Source organism: Prionailurus bengalensis, chromosome A2 (genome assembly GCF_016509475.1).
Source record: "Prionailurus bengalensis isolate Pbe53 chromosome A2, Fcat_Pben_1.1_paternal_pri, whole genome shotgun sequence".
Classification (NCBI taxonomy): Eukaryota; Metazoa; Chordata; class Mammalia; order Carnivora; family Felidae; genus Prionailurus; species Prionailurus bengalensis.
Window position 1 is genome coordinate 26,088,467 of NC_057348.1, and position 22,323 is coordinate 26,110,789.

The 22,323-nt window shown below is 36.3% G+C and overlaps 1 protein-coding gene across 34 annotated transcripts in view; it reads left to right on the plus strand.

Annotated features, from left to right (window-relative positions):
* LOC122487360 (sarcolemma associated protein) overlaps nucleotides 1-22,323 on the plus strand; it is a 151,115-nt gene that overhangs the window by 113,646 nt on the left and 15,146 nt on the right. For 22 of the 34 annotated variants that reach the window (XM_043587717.1, XM_043587725.1, XM_043587722.1 and 19 more), the window contains 5 exons: nucleotides 1,564-1,623; nucleotides 7,084-7,164; nucleotides 7,471-7,530; nucleotides 19,715-19,837; nucleotides 20,891-20,965. In XM_043587717.1, the coding sequence (XP_043443652.1) occupies nucleotides 1,564-1,623; nucleotides 7,084-7,164; nucleotides 7,471-7,530; nucleotides 19,715-19,837; nucleotides 20,891-20,965 (399 nt within the window). The remainder of the gene's footprint in view (nucleotides 1-1,563; nucleotides 1,624-7,083; nucleotides 7,165-7,470; nucleotides 7,531-19,714; nucleotides 19,838-20,890; nucleotides 20,966-22,323) is intronic. The other 12 variants (XM_043587737.1, XM_043587747.1, XM_043587748.1 and 9 more) reach the window with 1 other exon arrangement.

Here is a 22,323-nt window from a genome sequence, read left to right on the forward strand (position 1 = left end):
CGAACTCACGGACCGCGAGATCGTGACCTGGCTGAAGTCGGACGCTTAACCGACTGCGCCACCCAGGCGCCCCAACATGGTATTTTTTTAAGTGTTTGTTTCTTTATTTTGAGAGAGAGGAGAGAGAGAGAATCCCAAGCAGGCTCTGTGCTGTCAGCACAGAGCCCCGCATGGGGCTTGATCTCATGAGTGGTGAGATCATGACCTGAACTGATATCAAGAGCCAGACACTTAACCAACTGAGCCACCTGTGAACCCCAACACAATATTATTGTATTGTATTGTATTGTATTGTATTGTATTGTATTGTATTGTATTGTATTTTAATGTTTATTCATTTTTGAGAGAGAGCAAGTGAGCACGAGCTGGGGAGAGGGGCCAAGAGAGAAAGGGACAATGAGAGAATCTCAAGCAGGTTCCATACTCAGCACAGAGCCTGATGTGGGGTTCGACCCCACGACTGAGGGATCATGACCTGAGACAAGATAAAGAACTGGACGCTTAGTGGACTGGACTGAACTACCCAGGCGCTCAAAACGTTGTTCCTTCTTCAAAAACAATGTTGTGCTTCTAGGAAGTGAAATTCAAGAATGGAGTAGAGTAGAACAGAAGATGGGAAGGACAGCCTACATTATACATCTTGTAGGACTACCTTTTTAAAAATTATCCAAATCTATTACTTAGACTTAAAGAAAATTTTTTTAAGGAGGCAGGGGCAAATAGTACCACATACTGCAAGGAGCCTGTGCAAAATGAAAATTATTAAAAGGAGCCATGGGCTTTGGAGGTTATAGTAATCTTGGAGCAGTTTCATTGGTTGGATGGTGGGTATAGAGTCCAAGCTACATTGGATTTGAAGAGTGAAGGAATAGAGAAATGACTTCATATACTGCAAACATGTAAATTCAAGGAGACCAGCTGGCATACAGGATTAAATAAGGGGATAATTAGAATAGATACCATTCTCAGTGAAGCATAGAATATGAAAATCTGGATTTAAATAAATTATGAAGAAGCTGTATATTATACATTTACAGAGAATCACCTATAGAAAGAAACAAAACAAAACAATATTTGTTTTAATATCTTTAAATATTTGGCTCTTCTAAAATGATTCATTTTACTGAAGCATGTCATATATGCATCTGTGCTGAATTGTATCAATTGGGAAACTATTGGCATAACCTAATTTGTATTCTTTATTTAAATACATACTTTCTCAGAATTCCTTTATTTCAACTTCATATCCTTGATTTAAAGAGGGTTTATTTGTTATGAATCCTTTTTAAAACGGTCTAGGCTTTTTGACTAAGGTAAAAACTAATGAAAATAAAAGACAAATTGTCCCCCTGCCCCCAGATTTCTGCATTAATCTGATTGTGCTGTTATAATTATAGTTCGAGTTTTCTTAGTTCTCCTTCCAGCTTCAAGTTTTTGTACAAGCCTAGTCATGGGAGTAATATTATCATCTTTAAATTTGGTCATGGAATGTGTTACACTGCCCCGCTCAGGGAAATGCTACTCGGTTTGGGCTTGGATAGTAACGTTTATTTTCTTTGGCAGAGAAGCTGATCGTCGAGGGGCATCTAACCAAAGTGGTAGAAGAAACAAAGCTTTCAAAAGGTTTGTTTTCTGTGGGTTTTCTGTGGGTTTTGAAAATTATTCTTTTGGACAATAGATGTTAGTGTACATTTCCAAGGTCATAGTATTTTAACCATCAATTTATTTCTTATAGCTCACCAAATGGCAATCCAGTAATGGTATCATATAATATAAAATAGTCGGAGTTCTGTTGTAAGAAGGATATCTTAATTAGAAAGTTTCTTTTTAATTTTTAAATGGGTATATATGTGTGGGGTTTTTTGGTTTTTTTTTTTAATGCTTGAAGTAGATTCTTTAGGTAGTAAAAGATTTGTTCTGATCTGTCTTGCTTCTAGCATTATTTTCAGGTTTTGTATTTGATATTTGTTACATTTGATATAAAATTTTAATTAAACACAATGTAAATCTTTTAATGAAACAATGTAAAACAGGTGAAAAATGCTTGCATTTCTGTTTCTGTAATTGTTAATGCCTTTAACATTCCTTATGAAATTTATATTTTGTTAATTTTCGGCAACTCAATTTGATTTAAACAAAAGTGATTATGTGGGGTCTTCTTATATTTTATGATGAGAGTCTTATAAATTGAAATAGTTTATTCTATTAATTCTTTTCTGTTACAATTGTCAGAGAAGAAAAGTGAGTTTTAAAGCATTATATTGTCGAGTCACTTTTATGCATTAGGGAAATTGGTCAAATAAATTTGGTATGATACGCTCATTATCATTATCATACCTAAGACTTTCATCAGAAGATACCGCTATAAAATTTATAACTAGATTCACAATCTTTTTGGCCAGTTAAAACAATGAGTGATAAAAGTTTCAAATACTCTGCTTCAGTACATTTTGTTTTATGAACGTAACTGAATCCATTTCGACTTTTAAAAATATTTAAAAGAAGAATGTTATTTCAAGTATCTGGTGGCTTCCGTTCTGAATTTTGTGCATGACAGATGCCATATTTGGGGAAAGAATGCATAGAATATGCATCACTAATATTGTTCTGGCAAACAGGCATTGGGTTTCAGAGCAATGAACTATTTTTAGTACATGTGGCAATTTATTTCATCTTATTAAAGTGAGATGAGAGCAGACTTCAACATAGCTTTTACTTCACCACAGAAGCACCTAATCAGATGAGTTGAATAGCCAGCACTCTGAAGTACAAGGAGAGCCTAAGGGGGAAAAATCAGTGCTTCTTAGTTAAAGAAAAATATCTTGCTACTTTAGTGCTTCTATTTAATACATCTGAATTAGAATATATTTGCTTGAAATTATATGATGTAATTATTGAAAAAGATTTGTGCCACCTTACATTTGCTTTTGAAACCTGGCCATAAAATATGTGCTGAAAGCTTTAAAGAGCATGCATTTTGATCCAGCAATCCCACTTCTGGGTTTTTATGTTAAGGAACAAATTAGACAGATATGCAAGGGTATTTACATCAATGTTTTAAAGCAAAAAAAGAAAACGGAAGTGTCCAATAATAAGGGCATTTATTAATTATAGCAAGTAAGTCCACACAAGTAATAAAATACATCTGTTAAAATTGATAATATAGACACAAGTTTTACATACCCAGAGATTTTTTTGTCAGCAGTCAACATTTTACAAGCGTTTCTCACGGTTAATGTACAGAGGTACACTAATCCTTGTAACAAACTAGATAAAATAAGTTACATTTTAAGAATTTCATATCTGGCTATAAAATATTTCTTTTGGATTTGGCTAAATCGTTTTATTTTAAAATGCTCTCATCAGGGGCCCCTGGGTGGCTTGGTCGGTTAAGCGTCTGACTTCGGCTCAGGTCATGATCTCACGGTCTGTGAGTTCGAGCCCCGCGTCGGGCTCTGTGCTGACAGCTCAGAGCCTGGAGCCTGTTTCAGATTCTGTGTCTCCCTCTCTCTCTGCTCCTCCCCTGTTCATGCTCTGTCTCTCTTAGTCTCAAAAATAAATCAATGTTAAAAAAATTAAAAAAATAAAAATAAAAATAAAAATAAATAAATAAAATGCTCTCATCAGTGACATTTTTGATAGGATTTGTTCTCTGCATGGAAAATATCAGTTGTGGGGCAGCTGGGTAACTCAGTCAGTTAAGCGTCTGACTTTGGCTCGGGTCATGATCTCACGGTTCATGGGTCAAGCCTTGCATCTGGCTCTGTGCTGACAGCTCAGAGTCTGGAGCCGGCTTCGGATTCAGTGTCTCCCACTCTCTATGCTCCTCCCCTGCTTGTGCTCTGTTTCCTTCTGTCTCTTAAAAATAAATAAAAACGTTAAAAAAAAAAAAGAAAATATCAGTTGTTAGAAATTGCTAATTACCAGCTGTTACAAGTCTAAGTGTTTCCTTCAGATATTTCATCTAATGCAAAATATAATCATAGGTTGCATGTGCTTTCTATTTAAACCCTAACTCAACTCGTAGTCATTGTGTGTTTACTGTAGTCTTAGGGTGGAAGTAGAAAGAATACTAGTAGATAAAACAGATGGTTTCAACCCCAGGTACTACCACTAACTAGCTGTATGCCCTCAGGCAACTCACTTTAGCTCTTTAAACTTCAGTTTCCTCATGTGTAAAATAGAATTGACAATATTTAATTGTGGGAATTTAATGAAATATTGCTCACAAAGCAAGAAACATTGTTCTGGTATTCAACAAATGTTTAGTTCTCACTTCCCTTCTTGCTTTCCTTTCCAACTAATGGTTCCATTGGTATAGGAAGTGGTCTCTGGCCAGTGTTTTGCCCATCCATCATAATGTCTTCTCAGAGATACAGTGAAAATAGTCACCTTGCAGACTTTCCAGTTTGGGAACAGTTTTGATATTGGTGTTGGTAGCTATTCTTCTGTTTCCTTCTATATATTATTGGTGTGTATCTTAATGATTAAGTACTGCACAGAAAATCAACCAGTAAGGAGGGTTCTTTCCTTCTTTCTTTCTTTCTTTCTTTCTTTCTTTCTTTCTTTCTTTCTTTCTTTCTTTCTTTCTTTCAGTTTATTTATCTTGAGAGAGAGAGAGAGTGAAGGAGGGGCAAGACAGAGAATTGCGAACCATAAGGTCATGACCTGAGCTGAAACAAAGAGGCAACCAACTGAGCCACCCAGGCGCCCCAGGACTTGCTAATACTAGAAAGTTGGGTGCTGCTTCATAGCTAAAGAATGGATGTTTTAAAAAGAAGGAGATACTCTACTTCTCTTTTTTTGTGTCCTGTGTTTCATTCTTGAGTAGATTTGGTTTGCCTCCATATAATAATTGTAATATCAGGACATAACAGTGATGGACCATAATTTGACTTGCTCAAAACTTTGTCTTCTTACTCAAAGTAGACTTGTGCCTTCAAACATCTGATTTTGGAGCACCTACTATGCACTGTGCACTGTTTTCTGCAATGGGGAGATAGCAGTTAACAAAACAGACAAAAATCCCAGCCCTCATGGAACTTAATATTCTAGTAAGATCTTAATGGAAGATTTGGTCCCACCTTTAATTTTACTTTCCCAGCTAATACTTTAATATAAGATAGAGTTCCTTCTAAGCCAGAAGAATACTTTTGAAAATATAGTCTTCTTGGTTTACCTCAGTATCTTGATCATAAAATTGCCAAGAATTTTAAAATCAGAAGACAGTCATTTTTCTATTCTCCCACAGTCATCCCTTTTCTGTGTATAGATTAGAAGTATTAGCCTGCCTTGTTTGAGACTGTAACTTTGTGATTAAAACTAGAACATTCAGAAATGTCTGATTATAGCACACTGTGAATGCACCAGAGGTCACAGATTGGATTCCCATGGGCCTCTGTGGTCAGTGACTTCACTTCTAATCTAAGCTCTGTGTCTCTCAGCAGTTGGCCTCGGACTAGAAATGGCAGTGAGAAAAGAAGCAAGAGTCTTCTTGCAATCTGTCACCTATTTCACAAATTAAGCCACCAATTCTAAGGATGTTCTTAATGAAATGGTCATAATAAGTTACATTCTAATATTATTAAATATATTTTAATATTAATGGTTTTGGATGTTTCTGATTACTTTCAAAATGGAAAATATCTCTTGATTTAGTTGATTATAAAATAATATAATTTTTTCAAACGATGTATGACATTATGAAGTTAGAAAGTAAATATCTGCCATGACCCTACCTTCAGATATGATCATGAGTATCTCTGTTGTAGATCCTTCTAGACTTCAATAAATATGCACAACTGAAAATTCATAGCTAAATGTATAGCTATTTTCAATCTTAATGGGGTCATATTATGCACTGTTCTTTAGCAACCTTTATTTTTACTTAATAGTAAGGAATATATCTTGAATGTTTTCCATTCCATAATGAACAATGCTGTAATGAACATCCTTTTAATACTATGTGAAGTCTTTTTTCCTTAGAAGTACTAGAAGTAGATACGCACATTTAAATGTTTGGTATGTATTACCACAAACAGTATAGCCAACAGCATAACATTATAAAAAAATAATCATATGCCCAGGGAAATTATAATCTAACTAAAGAAATCAGATACATATATACACATAGAATATAAAATAGGACATGATTAATTACAAAATCATATGACACAGAGAAGCTGCAATAAAAAGGAGCAGCATGATGGAGAAATGAAGACTTTGTTAGAGGTATTGGGGCTTAAGCTGCATCTTAATGAATAGGCCAAGTAGAATGGTCATTGAGTTTAGCAAAATATCAACTCAAGCAAAGAGTTAGAGATCGTAGTGAGCTGGCATGTCTCAGCCCTGTAAAGAGGCTAGCCTGACTGAAACAGAGCTCATGTGTGAATTAATGCAGAGACCAAATTATAGCTAAATCCTGGGATATAAAACTTGGCTGAGGCCTTGTGGAGAACGGGGAAATGACCATCTCTGTAAATGCTATTCAAATGCACGCCATAGAACATGCAGATGTGCCATTAGAGATAAGGATCTAATTGCCGGTCATCTTTAATAACATTGGTGGGCTTATAATTAGGATTTTTGAGACCAATTTGTTGAAAACAGGGCCTGAGATATCTTCATTGGATCAGGCAGCACAGCACTTGCAAATAACCCCAAAACTTGGTATAACTATTGCTAAGGCAACCTAACTAGTGTTTTTATATAAGAGAGCCATTTCCTTTCATCATTTTCAAACAATGTCCACATTGTCCTGGAACTTTGCTATATTTGTTGCAGTTCTCTGCATACTTTAGCAAAGCTTGCTTCATTTTTGTTTCTAGTTGGCCAGTGGACAGCCTTGACAAAAGCCCCAGCCCTCTGCACAGCAGACACGATCCACATTATAATTTAATATGAGCCACGTGTAATAACCAGCATTCCATTTTGGAGTGGAGTGGTGAAGAAGTAAGAGAGGCAGTGACCTCAGTTAATTTTAAAAGTATTTTGCATATCAGTAGATTTAGAGCTCTCAAAGCCTAAGGTGGTTTTATTGATATAGTTGTAATGAGATTCTACTTTTATTTTTTTTCTTGGTAGAAAACCAGGCAAGAGCAAAGGAATCTGATTTGTCGGATACTCTGAGTCCAAGCAAGGAAAAGAGTAGTGACGACACTACAGGTGAGTTGTAACGACACTACAGGTGAGTTGTAACGTAGTATTTGCAAATCTACAGATATTATTATTACTGTCTGAGCAGTTTAGGTATGCAGGTTAATGTGAGTGGAGATTTCAAAGTTTGTGTTTGGGGGAAAAGACAGTCTCCTTCCGTTTGTGGAGATACTCCCTTGAACCTTGGATATATTGTTAAAATTACTTTCACCTATCCAAATACAATACCTGTATAAATTTCACTTACTTATTTTGATAGTGATAGCTTGATGATAGAGCTGATTACTGTTTGTAATTATCTTTCCCCCCCTGCAGACGCCCAAATGGATGAGCAAGACCTAAATGAACCTCTTGCTAAAGTGTCCCTATTAAAAGGTACTTTAACATGTTTTTATAACATTTTAAATCAGAGCATCAGATTTACCACAAAATTGCATGTCTTATGTGAAGTTTTAAGTTTAGTTAAAAGATTAAGATAGGTTCTCTAAAGTAGCAGGAACTAAAATTTAAAATGTTGGTGTTGGTGCCGATGCTTCAAATGAAAATATTTCAATTGTAAAATAATTTGGATCAATCAAGGTTATGAAGGGCAGAGTGGTAAATGGTAGGAATATGAAATGCAGCTGTGTTTTTTTTTTGTGTTTACCTTTATATTGCTGAGAGAAGCTCATTACCACCTTTAACATAAATTAGAAAGAGAAGAAAATATTAATGTTCTTGAAAGAATTACCTGTTTTCTCTGTTGTCATATGGTAACAGTTGTAAATTTCCTCATTTTCTGGCCCTCATCCTCCAGTAAACATCCCCAGGTTCTTAGGACAGTCTTCTAGAAATTTTAGGTAGGCCTAAGATAAGCAGTGCATGTAATAAACTTTCACTCATATCACTTCTAAATGAGAACTACATTTATTTCTTGATATTTACTTATTTAGACTGATAATAATAGTAAGTAAGTCAACATTTATCGAAGTGTTTTTAAAATAAAGTGCTTTGGGTGGCCTACTGATAAGTTTGTGATTGTCACCATATAGTCTCTTTTATATTGCCTTTTGTATACAGGATAAGTTGACATATAAGTTCAGCCCACTGGACTAACCGTAGGCAACTGTCTGGAATGAGCAAAAACAGCCTGTGGAAGTTTCTCTGTGTAGAGATGCTTATGCTTCTGGCTGGGCTTTTAAGGAATCTCTTAGTCCAGACCCTGGGTTTTGGATTATATAAGGAAGCCTTAGTTTCACCCTATATGACCCTGCTGCTGGCCTAGTTGTCAGTGATAGGAATTAACAAAGAGATTACCCAGATTCTTTTAGAGATCCTTAATCTGGGCATCCTGGCCTTCTCTCTTCTTCCCCCTGGATAGTAAAGCTCACATCACTCTTTGAGGTACCTCTGACTGAATTCCATTACTAAGGGAAGCTCTGAGGATTACTGGCCCAGGCAGCACAATTGTCAACCTGTCTTTCAGTACAATCATAGTTTCCAGTACTTTTCTGGCACTCTTACTGATCTGCACTTCCCAGGTGACCTTTGGTGTTGATGAGGCATGCTTTTTTTTCTAGCGTTGTAGTAATAAGTCTGAGTTAATGTTTGCATAGTCTAGAAGTCTCATCTTGGAGCATTTCTGATTCTTCTCAGAAATGCAATACTGTTGCTGTGTAAACTGTTACTGATGCTCAAAAACTGTCGGAACCCCTGGGCCTTTGTGGGAACATAGAGAAACAAGAGTAATGAGCACCTGTCATACAAAAGTAGCTGTTTTATGGTCTTTTTTTACTATAGAAATCTCCCAGAAATCTTTTCAGCAGCCAAGTGCAGATTGATTTATAAGTAACAATTATGCTTGTGTTAATTATATTCAACTGTTACTAGTGCTCTTGTGATTTTATGTGTCAGTCTGTTTTATATTTTACTTTTATCCTGTTGCCTACCACAATGCCAGATGTTCAGTTATTTGTTGATTGAATTAACAATAGACCTCTTACATCAAAGTTATAAAACCATAGAGTGTTAGGAAAGTGACACACTCTACCTAAGAAGTTGAGTCAGAGAGCTCTGGGTTCAGTCCCAGCTCCGCCATTTATTTGTAATTTGTCCTTAGGCAAATTGCTTACCCGCTTTGTGCTTCAGTTTTTTTCGTTTGTCAAATTGAAATTTATTGTGAGGATTAAATGAGATAATGCATGTAGATCACTCACCATGGTGCTGGGAACATAACCTGTTAAGCATCATGATGAAGACACTGCTAATAATGATGTTGGTAATTGACAAAAGCAGACCTATGTGTTAAAGAGTAACTTTTCATTAATTGAATAAGATTATGGGGTTTAAAAACTATTATTTCCTACTATATCTTTTAGGGGAAGCAGTTAGTGGTGGTAAGCCTAAATGGTTGTTTTTCCATTGTTTCTCTTTTGTAAGACTTGTGTAATTTCTTGAAAATAATATATTCACTGGCACCTATTAGAAGCACTTGGGTTATGGTTGATTGTATGTGGTTATGCTTTGTAATCTCTATGATTAGGTTTAGTAGGCTGACAGAACTTTTCTCTTAAATGAAAAAATATCAATTATTAAGCCATAGGGTTAACCTTGAGAGTTGTACAAAGTAGTACAAAGTAGTTGTCCTTTTTTTTTCCTCATTGAACCCCTGTGCTTGACTTTTTGAACCGCTGTTTTTGTTTTTGTTTCTTTTCAATTTTTTTTTAATGTTCATTTTTGAGAAACAGAGTGCAAGTAGGGGTGGGGGGCAGAGACAGTGGGAGACATAGAATCTGAAGCAGGTTCTAGGCTCTGAGCTGTCAGCACAGAGCCCAATGCGGGACTTGAACCCACAAACCGTGAGATCATGACCTGAGCTGAAGTCAGACGCTTAACTGACTGAGCCGCCCAGGCACCCCTGAACCACTGTTTTTAAATTTTATTCTTTCCCTTCTTAAAAAAAAAAAAAAAAAAAGGGTCAATCTTGATTTAGAATTATAATGTGCTACCTTTTGTGTTAATCACCTAGTATGAGGAAGAGAATGAAATAGATCAAATATTCACCATGAGATATAAATAAAATGAGGATAGCAGTAGTGCCTTTTCCCTGAAATGTTATTTTCAACCAATTTATGACATTTTTGAGGGAGAAATAAAGATGTGACTTGAACCACAAGTTTATGCATGTTTAATCATTTCCCCCAAAAAGGTAAAAAGAAAACCAGAATTCAGTCTAAGTAGTATCTAATGCAAGTTTGCTCTATGTAAGGAACTATGCCAGGGACTTCAGTGGTTTTAAACTCTGATAAGACTGTCCTTGGGGTTTAAGGAGTTTGTAGTCCAATTGGTGATAGGAGAGATATAGATAATAAGCTGCTTCCTGGTGGTTAAGGACAGAGAAAGAAAGAATGGGCAGTTTTTTTGTTCCTTTTTGTTTATCTTGGAAGATGGGCAGGAAAGGCAATTTGAACCTCATGAGGGAAGTGTCATTTGAGATGGTCCTGAAAGTGTGTCATACACATATGGCCTATTCAGTGACAAAAACTGAGTCCTGAATCTGGTTGGGATTCTAGATCCAACTGCCAACTTGCAGGATGTGTAAAGAACTAGGGACATTACCTCAATGAGGTGCTGGGGATACAACAGCGAAATCCAGAATGTGGAGAATTTTCTAGGACACACAAAAGTAAATTGCAAGGTTTGTGGATAAAAAGGAAAGGAGGATTGGGAAGCCTATGAATTAAAAGAGAGTTAAGAGATATGTCAACTAAATGCAGTGTGTGAACCTTGTTTGGAACTTCATACAATCCAACTGAAAAAGAATTTGAGACAGTGGGAAAACTTTAATACTGACTAGATACTTGATATTAAGGAATTGCTTGTTATTTGCAGTGTGATAATAGCATTACAGTTATTTATTTTTTTGTTTTTCTTTTAGAGATCTTTTTTGTTTTTCTTACCTTTCTTATCTATCGAGATACAGATTTTTTTAAGCGGGTATGATTATAAGAGGAGAAGACCGAGATACCTTCTTAGACAAAGGGAATATTAGAAACCACAAGCTAGATAATTTGGGTTGGGTTTGACAAGTACAATTAAAGTTTGTTCACATAATCATTTGAGTGTTTTGTAGATTGCAGTGATTCTTTTGGCAGAATTCTATAGCTTCTAAGTGCAGAAATGATATGATGAGACCTGTATTTTGGGGCGATTTGTTGGATGACCTGGAATAGGTAGAGGCTGGAAGTAAGGCAACCAGTTAGGAGACTTAGGTAATCATTGAGAGTATGAACTAGAATGCCTGCTGTGAAAATTTAAACAAAGAACAAAATCCAGTTTGGGTCCCTGTTCTTGTCTTTATCATCTTTCCTTCAGTAATCTTACCTTGAATCTGTAGTCCTAAGGAACTGAATATGAGAGATAAATGGAAGTTAGATAGAATTCCAGCATTTGACCCTGAGTTACTAAAAGGATGGTAGTGTTATTAACAAGAATATTATTTCTGGAAGAAGAGATGTCCTGTGAGGAAAGTGATGGTTTAAGTGTGAAACATCACTTCCTGTTCACATCATTGAACAGAGAGGGTGACCTGAACATAGATTCTGGTTTGCCTGGAACCATTTATGCCCATGGTCCCAGCACAATTATTAAAAGTGCTTCCTTTCACATTCAGAGGTGCTCCAGTTTTGTATTGTCATCCAAGGAACCAGAAATGCAGTTGGAAGTGCAAGACAGAAAGTAGGACCAGAAAGTCATTTTCACTTATTTCTGAGATATTTATTGACCCAAGAGATACAGAGATACGACACATGAGGAGGCTGCAGTCTTATGGAGGAAAGAGATATGTTGATAGTATAGTAAATGTTTTAATGGGTGTGGTAGAAACTTTGGAGAGCACAGCTAACTTCCTGGCTAGGGCAGGGTTTGGGTAGAACAGTAGTCAGGATAGGCTCCCTAAATGAGGTGGTTAAAGATAAGTCAGAGTATGCCAAGAAGGGAAAAGGAGCCATGCATTTCTTTAAAATACTGCCTTCATTTACAAGTAGAAATAATGTTTAAAGTCTGAATAACATCTGTCAGAGACAGGGAAGTGTACAAGAACACAAGTGTGATGGAGCACAGGCTATGTGGCACAAATGTAATGAAAGGTAAGACTTGGTCAGAAAAAAGGCAGTAACGTGTTTGGGAATTTTCTGCATAAGAGAATTGGACCATTATAGCAGGGAGAACTTAAGGAGAAAGAAGAGGACAATGGGGAGGATGGAGGAGCCAACAAAAGAACCAGTTGTCAAGAACCCAGCTGGTCAGAAGGAATGGCAAAGAAGCAAGAACCGACAGTAAAAGGATGCTGCCAAACTTAAATTCATAGTTAGGGTGCCACCTAGGACTATCTCACATGGCTGCACATACTTATGACGGAAAAATGATCTTTCTGCACTGTGATGGTTATTCTCATTAACCAAGCCTGCAACTGCCAGACCTTCCAAAGGGACAGCAGTTGTAGTAGAAAGAGGGCACATTCACCTGGCCAGCTGCCTCAGCCAGATCACTTCTGTTAGTTGATGAGGTAACTATCATGACGTTGAGGCTACGTCAGCCTTCAACACACACATGCAAAATAGAACTTGGGAAGAAGTGCTTTGATTTGGCCCGTTTCCACATGATCCGGAGTATCTCAACCATGTTTAAAGCAAAGGTCAGGTTTTAAATCAAACCTCCAGAATTTAAGTTAAAACCTCTAAGTTAAAACACCAAATTCAGTTTAGGGTATCTTGTCTGTATTCTGTGTGCCAGGGCTGATTCATTTCGTGGGTTCTTCTATGGTGTGGATCTCTTTACAGAATTTAGCCTTAGTCTAAGAAAAGCTGGCCCCTAGCCCAGACTACATACACCAGGCAATTCTAAGGATACACTATTTATGTGAAGGAGAAAACAGATTCTGTTAATCTTTCCACTTTATCATGGTTCCTAAAAAACATTTATTTCTGTTTGACTTGCACATCTAAATAAAATAGATTTGGCTTAGAAAGGCTTTCACTTATTTTCATCTAAACACTTTCCACCAGTCCTCATCACAACACTTTCCCCAAGATTGTGAAGTAGCTTCATACAAAAAATCCCTTCCTGTGACAAAAGTAAGGCACTATGAGAGAGGATCCAAGCCATAGTAAACTAATAATGCATTTTCCCACATAACCATATGAAATACAGTGTGCACTTATCAACCTTAGCAGAAAAAGATTTGCTTATTGGTCTTTGATAAAAAAAAAAAATGGCACTTGGTTTTCTGTAAACAGGATCTGTACAGTACTTACTTGACTAGTTTGAATATAGTCTTTGTGTATATTAGATTAGATTACATTAGATTACATTAGATTACATTAGATTAGATTAGATTAGATTTGTAAAGATTTTTGATCAGTATCTTCAACTTCTATGATCAAACACTATGTAGAATTTGTATGTGTCCATTATTTGATACATGGCATCTTATTTGCTCTAATTAAAATGCCAGTCCTTTTTCCTATGTGGTACAAAGAAATAATTTGCAAATAGTAAATCCCTTCTTAGCACAATTTATTAATGTGTAGATTATATTTAGTTTTCTGAAACATAATTACTTAACATAAAATCTGTTCCATTGTTTTTAGTTTAAAAAACAAGTATTAGTTTTGTTTCACAACATCACTGATCAAGGGAATTGTTCTGCTGCAGACAAAAACTGTCTGCTTTAATAGACCTTAAAGATGGATTATATATGATTCTTCATTTATAAAATGAAATAGTTCTCTAGTTATTGTATTAATTCATATATGATTATTATGTTTATTTTTTAAATCTACACATTTTAGATGCAAATCTTTGGTTACCTTTTATATCATTAATCAGATAGTTAAGTGCCTATTGTATGTCTAGCATTGTATTAGATGGAGTATATAGTATTTCCATAGAGTATGGAGCGTAAGTGTGAAACATATATGCATTTAACATGCGTTACTAAAAGGAAATCCCTGATAGGAACCCTCTTATTTCTGAAGAAAAAATAAGAGTTGGTTGTTGGGAACGGATGCTAATTAAAGCTGATTTCTGCGATGTAACTAAGAAGTTACCATGGAAAGACAATTGGATTAGAGTGAGAATTCTAGTCCTCTCTCTACCACTTCCCAGATGTGTAAGCCATTTCAGATCTCTGGACTTTTATTTCCTCATTTGTAAAATGAAATGAGTAGGTCTCTTCCAAACTTTTATGTATCTATATGGGTTCATGCTCCTTTAAAAAATGAAACTAGGGGTGCCTGGGTGGCTCAGTTGGTTGAGGATTTAAGTCTTGATTTTGGCTCAGGTCATGATCCCAGAGTTGTAGGATTGAGCCCCACATTGGACCCTGCGCTGAGTGTGGAGCCTGCTTGGTATTCTTTCTCTGTCTCCCTCTGCCCCTTCCCCATTCCCACACTCTCTCTCTAAAATTAAAAAAAATTTTAATGAAAGAAAATGCTATTGAACAATTAAGAGAACTTGTAAAGAGCTTATCAGTTTGCTTAGGTTTTACTGTCAAGCGCTTGAAATCAGGCAAGAGACCACTGTGCACTAGGAGTTAGATGTCAGGGGGTTAGATGCAGAGGCTTCAGCCTGGGCTTTAAAGGATGGCAGGCTTGGAGGAGTAAAAGAGAATGCATGAGCAAAAGTGTGTGAGGAAAGTAGTCATGAGGCAGAGCTACTAAGGAGACTAGTAGGGATTGAGTATATTAGTGACTAGTGGAAAATAAGTAATGACTGGATTGTGGAGAAATTTAGAAGTCAGATAAAGATGTCTGCACTTGATACAAAAGAAAGTCAATATAGGTTCTTGATCCAAGTAAGAGAATTGCTTTAATATTCCCGTGTAGGATAGAATGCAGAAGGGCGGGAAAGGTTAAGGGCAAGAATTTGGACAGAAATGATTGGTGCTTATTCTAAGATTGTAGCATTGAGATTGGTAATTTCACTTATCTTTTGTAATTATGAAAAATTTCAAACACAAGAAAAGTTGAAGAGTACCAAAAACACTCATATATTTATGATTCAACAGTTGTTAGTGTTTTGTCATATTTTCTTTATTTTGATTTTTTTCTTTTTGGTATGTATATATAGATATGTGTTTTTAGAAATGCTTCTTTTAACTTTTTATGTTAGTAAAGTATTTTTTAAATTTTAAGTGTATTTATTTATTGAGAGAGAGAGAGCGCAAGCATATGAGTGGAGGAGGGGCAGAGAGAGAGGAAGAGAATCCCAAGTGGGCTCCACGCTGTCAGCATGGAGTTCAACATGGGGCTCAGTCTCACAAACCGTGAGATCATGACCTGAGCCGAAATCAAGACTTAAATGCTTAACCGACGGAGCCACCCAGGCACACCTTAACTTTTAATTTTAATACAGTTTCAGACTTAAAGAAAAGTTATAAGAATAGAACAAAGAATTCCATGTACTCTTCATCCAGATTTCTCCAAATGTTAACATTTCACTGCATTTGCTGTTACCACTTTACAGGATTTGATTTATCCATCTCCTTCCCTCCTCCATCCACTTTCCTCTCTCTCCCTGACCAATTGAGAGTAGATTGCAGACCTGATAGCCTTTACTCCTGAATACTCCAGTGTTTATTTCCTGTTTCTCTTACATAGCCACCATATAACTTTCACAGTTAGGAAAGTAACATTGATATATTACATGATCACATTCACAGACCTTATTCACACACATCTTGTCAGTTGTGTCAATAATGTCTTTTATAAAGAAAAATAATGTCATTATAAGAGAATATCTTGAGTCATACATTGTATTCAGTATCATGTGTCTTTGTTCTCCTTTAATCTGGAACAATTCCTCAGTCTTTGTGTTTCGTGACATTGACATTTTTGAAAAGCATGGTTATTTGTGCAATGTTCCTCAGTAATAATATTGGACATCATATCAAGTGACAACTGATGTTGAATTGTTCTGTCACTGGTGATGTTAACTTTGTATACATATCCTGTTACTTCTCAACTTTTATCTACTTAGTGGTAGCATCTACTGAGGCTTCTATTACTATATAGAATATTACTATATAGTATTATTACTGTAATAGTTGCCAAATAGTAATTTCCTAATTCTCATTCCTTCTACATTTGTCAGCTGGCTTTCTAATATAAGGAAGAATTTTCTTCCCTTCTCCCGCTCTCTTCTTTCTTTCCTTCCTTTCTTTATTTATATCATTGTGACATCATGGACTAATGTGTTATTCAGTGGCTTTATAACCTTTCTTTGTCATTATTTATTTTGATGCTCACATTGTCCCATGTTTGGCCAGTGGGAGCCCCTTGTATCTTTTCAACATGAACCAACCATTCTTCAAACCCTTTCCTACTTTCTGACCCAAAAGATGTTTTACGTTCATCTTGTACTTTCCTACCCTTAGCAATGAAATCAACAATTTCTCCAAAGAGCTCTAGTTCTCTTTCAGTGGAGAATAATATTTAGAAACTAAGATCTGAGTATTTGGTGTGTTCATTGCTTCTAGGCCCACTCAGCAGACATTTAAGAAATAGATGTACACATATACTTATGCCCACACATATGTGTATGTGTATATATACAGCCTCATGTACCTGTATTTATTTCTACATCTACATTTGTCTACACATTCAGATCTATTTGAGTTCATACTCTAATTCGTACCCTACACCACAGGATTAATTTGGTCTTCCCTGTTTCCATATCTTTAATTCTATTCTCCAACGATGAGAAACCTGGCTCTCTTTATCTACAGTATTTATTTGATCACTTTTAGAATATACAAAAAGCAGTTTCAGAGGTACTAATCAGTGCTTCTGTGCAAGAGAAGTCTACGTATAGATTTGTTTGTTCTTGGTTATCAAATTATTAAGATGGAACAGTAGTTCTCAACGTGGAGCAGTTTTATCCCCAGAGGGACATTTGGCAATATATGGAAACGTTTTGGTTATTACAACTCAGAAGGAATGCTACTGGCATCTAATGAGTAGGGACCAGGGAAACTACTAAACATCTCACAATTGGCAGCTCTTTCTGCCCATGGATCCTGTCCCTGTGCTTTAATAAAATCACCTTTTTGCACCAAAAAACAAAAGAAAAACAAAAACCCATGTCACAATCCACAGGACAGCCTCCTGAATAAAGAATTATTCAGCCCCAAATGTCAAAAGGGCTAAGTTAAAAAAAAAAAAAAAAAAAAAACACAAACAGTGGCACCTGGTTGGCTCAGTTGGTTGAGCATCTGGCTCTTGATTGCGGCTCAGGTCATGATCTCACAGTTCCTGGGATAGAGCACCACGTTGGGCTGTGGAGCCTGTTTGGAATTCTGTCTCTCCTTCTCTGTCTACCCCTCCTCCTCCCTCTCTTTCTCTCTTTCTCTCTCTCAAAATAAATAAAATATAACTTAGGGGTGCCAGGGTGGCTCAGTCAGTTAAACATCCAACTTCGGCTCTGGTCATGATCTCACAGTTCCTGAGTTCGAGCCCCATGTTGGGCTTGCTGCTGTCAGTGCAGGGCTCACTTCAGATCCTCTGTCTCCCTCTCTCTCTGCCCCTTCCCCACTCTTGTGTGCTCTATCTCTCTCAAATAAACATTTGAAAAATAAATAAATAAACTGGAGCGCCTGGGTGGCTCAGTCGGTTAAGCATCCAACTTCAGCTCAGGTCATGATCTCATAGTTCGTGGGTTTGAGCCCCATATTGGGCTCTGTGCTGACAGCTTGGAGCCTGGAACCTACTTTGGATTCTTTGTCCCCTTCACTCTCTGCCTCCCCCCATCTCGTGTGTGTGTGTGTGTGTGTGTGTATGTGTGTGTGTGCGCACACGCGCACATGCACACTCTCAAAAATAAATATTAAAAACTTTTTCTTAAGATAAAAAATAGATAAATAAAAATAAAATTTAAACACACACACACACAGAGAACCAAGAAATTATCCACTGAAGGATTTTATGTAGTTTTTGGTGTGGTTTTTTTGTTTGTTTGTTTGTTTGTTGTTTGTTTTTTGTTTTTGTTTTTGTTTTTTTTGCTAACCCACTTGAAAACAAGGTGCAGGCATCATGACACATCCCTCCTAAATACTCCTGACAATAACGACATTGTCCTACATAATGACAAATCCAGAGATGGGCAGCTGGGACTTTTGCAGACTCTAATGTGTGGTGTTAGAAGAGAAATTTTGTAGTTGCTGTGACAGTGCTCCTGCCAACTGGAAAATCTCTCTCTGTTTACATGCCTCCCTCTTTACCAAGAGATTTGAAGGAAGAATTGATAGGTTGACTAGAATAAATGAAACCAAGCTCAAAATTACTTTTCCCTGCAGGAAAAAGTAGGATATAGTCTAGGAGTATGAAAATATGGGTATGTAACATCTAAGACCAGCTGTAATCATATTGTAAACTTTTATTTTTAGCCTTTTTTTTTTTTAAGATTTTATTTTTAAGTAATCTCTATACCCAACCTGGGGCTCAAACTTACAACCCCGATGCTTTACCAACCAAGCCAGCTAGGTGCCCCTCTTGGCTCTTTTTTTAGTAGTTATGCCTGAGCTACTTGTAAGCCAAAGTAATAGTCAAATAGAATGCACCAGAAGAATATGGTCTAACTGATAATATACTTATTTCAGGCAGTGTTCAATAGCAGAAAATTTTGGGGCACCTGGGTGACTCAGTCAGTTAAAGCATCCAACTCTTGATTTCAGCTCAAGTTATGATCCCAGGATCGTGAGATTGAGCCCTGTTTCAGGTTCTGCTCTGACAGCACAGAGCCTCACACTCATGTGCTTTCTCTCTCTCTCTGTCTCTATCTCTGTCTCTGCTCTCTCTCTCTCTCTCTCTCTCTCTCACACACACACACACACACACAAAACAAATAAATAAACTTTTAAAAAATTGCAAAAAATTTTAATACGGTAAAAGATGAGCAGAGTGACGAGAGGAAAGACATTGAAGGACGGGACATATTTGAGACGTAATGCTGGATCTAATTTATTTTGATAAAATCATTTAGATTACATCATTTAATTATTGAGCAGGTATTTGTTGTGTGTGTAGCATTGGGGAAATACTGATGACAAAGTGAGAATGGTGGAGATTTCTTATGTTTCCCACAACTGGGGAAATAATGCTAAAATACTTTTTCTTGAAGAAAAGTTTGTTTTTGTTTTCCATTTCCAGTTCCAAGTGAAATTTTACTGACTTGTTATCAAGCAATTTCAAAATAAAGAAGACTGGCATTATGCCCATCTTACTGAATGTCAAGCCTTACATGAGCTCTACATGAGTGAAATGTATAACTTAGTATATATTAATATGTTTTATAATACCATTGCTATGAATTACTAATATATATTTAACTGTACTTGTGTTCTTTGTCCAGGGCAAAATGACTAAAATGCTTAATATAATTTGCTTCTAAATTTTACTTAACTTAGTTGTGCTATGTTCTTTAACTGTGCATGTCTAAACATGAAAGAGATGGCTAATACGTGGATGTAGAGGTTATAGTGTGATACTGACTCTTGCTTTTAAAATAAACATATTTTTGTCAGATGACTTGCAGGGTGCACAGTCAGAAATTGAGGCAAAACAAGAAATTCAGCATCTGCGCAAGGAATTGATTGAAGCCCAGGAACTAGCTAGAGCAAGTAAACAAAAATGCTTTGAACTTCAAGGTGAGATCAAGATTACTTTGATTCTTAAGGGGACGTGGAAGCAATGTGATATCACTGAATCCAGAGGCGTGGTATCTTGTTCCAGACCCACAGTGTTATTGGATATGTGATCTTGGAACATTCACTTACCCTCCCTGAACTGGTATTTCAGATCAATAAAGTGGGGAGAGTCCCAGTTGCTCTACTTCGTTCACATTGTTGATGTGAAGATCAAGAAGGATCTGTACCAATAAAAGATCTTAACAGTTGATTATATATTAAGTACAACAAAAGGAAAAAACATCATGTATTTCACTTTCAAAGTTTTAGTTACACCTAATGTTGGCTCCTCAGTAGAAGATGAGGGAAGTTTACATTCCCTGTGATTTTATAGCATATTCTTCAGTAAATGAGAGGAACCAGGCAAGATAAAAGTATAGAATCTCTCGCTGTGTCCCAACCACTTTCTTTTCTAGTAGTTTACTTATCCATAGTGTCATAGGCCGGTGGAGTCATAACTGTTATTCTCCAGAGCTTACATTTCCATATCTTTCGCAATAACTACCTAGTTGCAGTCACTAGTATCTTAGAAAGTCTTAGCAAAACAAAGAGAAAATAAGTGGCCTGTGGAGTCCTCATTGTTCTCTAAGATGGCCTTCCTGATCTGGAGGAAGATTCACATCCCCAGGAGGAACTCAGAACTTTCTGTTAGTCAGTACTTAACTTACCAAGTGCTTGACGGTAAACATAAGGGTTTTAAGTTTGTTTTTAAAACTTAAGCTCAAAAATGCTGACTAACAACTAGCAAGAATGCTTCTCATGTAAAAAATAGCACATATTATCTTGTTGATACAAGGTCTAGAAAACTCTGCTATTCAATTGAATAGATTTATTACTACTCTTTTGTGCTCCTAAAATCTTTAAACTATCTAACAGCTAATACTGATAATACTTACTCCTTAGCTTTTGTTTCCTTCTTAGAAACAAAATTTAATTTCTTAGAAATTTCCAGCTGCTCAATTCTGAATACTTCCATTAACTCACAAAATTAGATATACTGTATTTTATTTTTAGCTCTTTTGGAAGAAGAAAGAAAAGCCTATCGAAATCAAGTTGAGGAGTCCAGTAAACAAATACAGGTTCTTCAAGGTATGGAACACCTCGGGGCTTATTAGGGTTTATTATGGTTTGTTAGTAGTGATTCAAAAGGAATGGAAAGTAAGAGTTGGGAGGATTCCCATTTTTCATGTCTTTGGTTTGTCCCTAGAATCTGAGACTATAATTAGACCTCTGGGTAGGCTTTTTTTTTTTTTTTTTTTTTTTTTTTTTAAGAAGATACAAGAGAAGATCCCCTAGTACTCCAATAGTAGATACTTCGATTGGGAAGAACATAGGTGAAGACATGGGTTTGGTAAAACTGTCACTTTCAGGGTTATGTAGTGAGTTACTACACAGGGGGCCTTTGGACAGGACACCAATTTGAACTGCTCTGTGCATCAGCACTTCTAGCTTGATGACATCATTTCTAATACACATAACACACTTGCATTACAACAAAAATTATATATCACATGGAAGAGCACAATGATCCCTGCCCTGCCTTCATTGGTAGAAGCTGTTCTTCATAGCCACCATTTTGCTTTCTCTTTGTGTGGGCTATCCAGAAATGACCAGAAAGATCCCTGCCTGCCAAAGGTTTTCTTCTAACCAGAGTTCCTGTTACTGTTAGGTTCTAATTGTGAGAGCCCTAGGAGAAACCTTTCTTTCCCCTCCTATTGTAAAATTCCTAAAGCAAAATTAATTTGTCTTCACTGTCAAAGAAAGAACTAATGTTATTTTAAAGTTTTAGTTTGAGATGTAGGGTCAGAAGAAATTAAATAGTCAAGCGATCTCAGTTCAGAAAAAAAAGGAAATCACTGTCTGAGGCCTGTGATATTTGCCCTAAAATATCCCTGAGAAAAAGCAGTCTTCTGTGTTTTATTTTTGAGTGGGAATTTGAGTTATTTAAAAATTTAAGTTTTATTATGGTCAAGTTAGAATTTCTGGGATAGATTATATATTTTTTTGAATAGAAAATTCTTTAAGCTCATTATAATTTAATGTTTTTATCCATTAGCTTATATAAATCTTATTTCAGTCTATATTTCCATTCTGTACTGTATATGGGCAATTTTCCCTAAAGATTCTATAACTAGGGCTGCCTTTTGGCTTAAAGTTGTCTTACCTAGTCATCATTGAGTGCCCCCTAGTGCCAGTATGTGTATTTCATGACTTCATCCGCAAGCGTATGGTCCTGTTCATCTCTGGCCATTATGTCTTTTCAGATTTTGAACCTGTTAACCTCTCAATGCTTCCTGCAAACTTTTTAAAAGGCCTAATTTTTTTAATGCTTATTTATGGAGCAGCCTTACCCTTTCTCAGCCTTTCTTCTTAATTATTCTTCTTTTCTACCCTAAGGAATTTTTCTACCTATAGTTTTCTTGTGTTATAGTAACCAAGACTAGTTT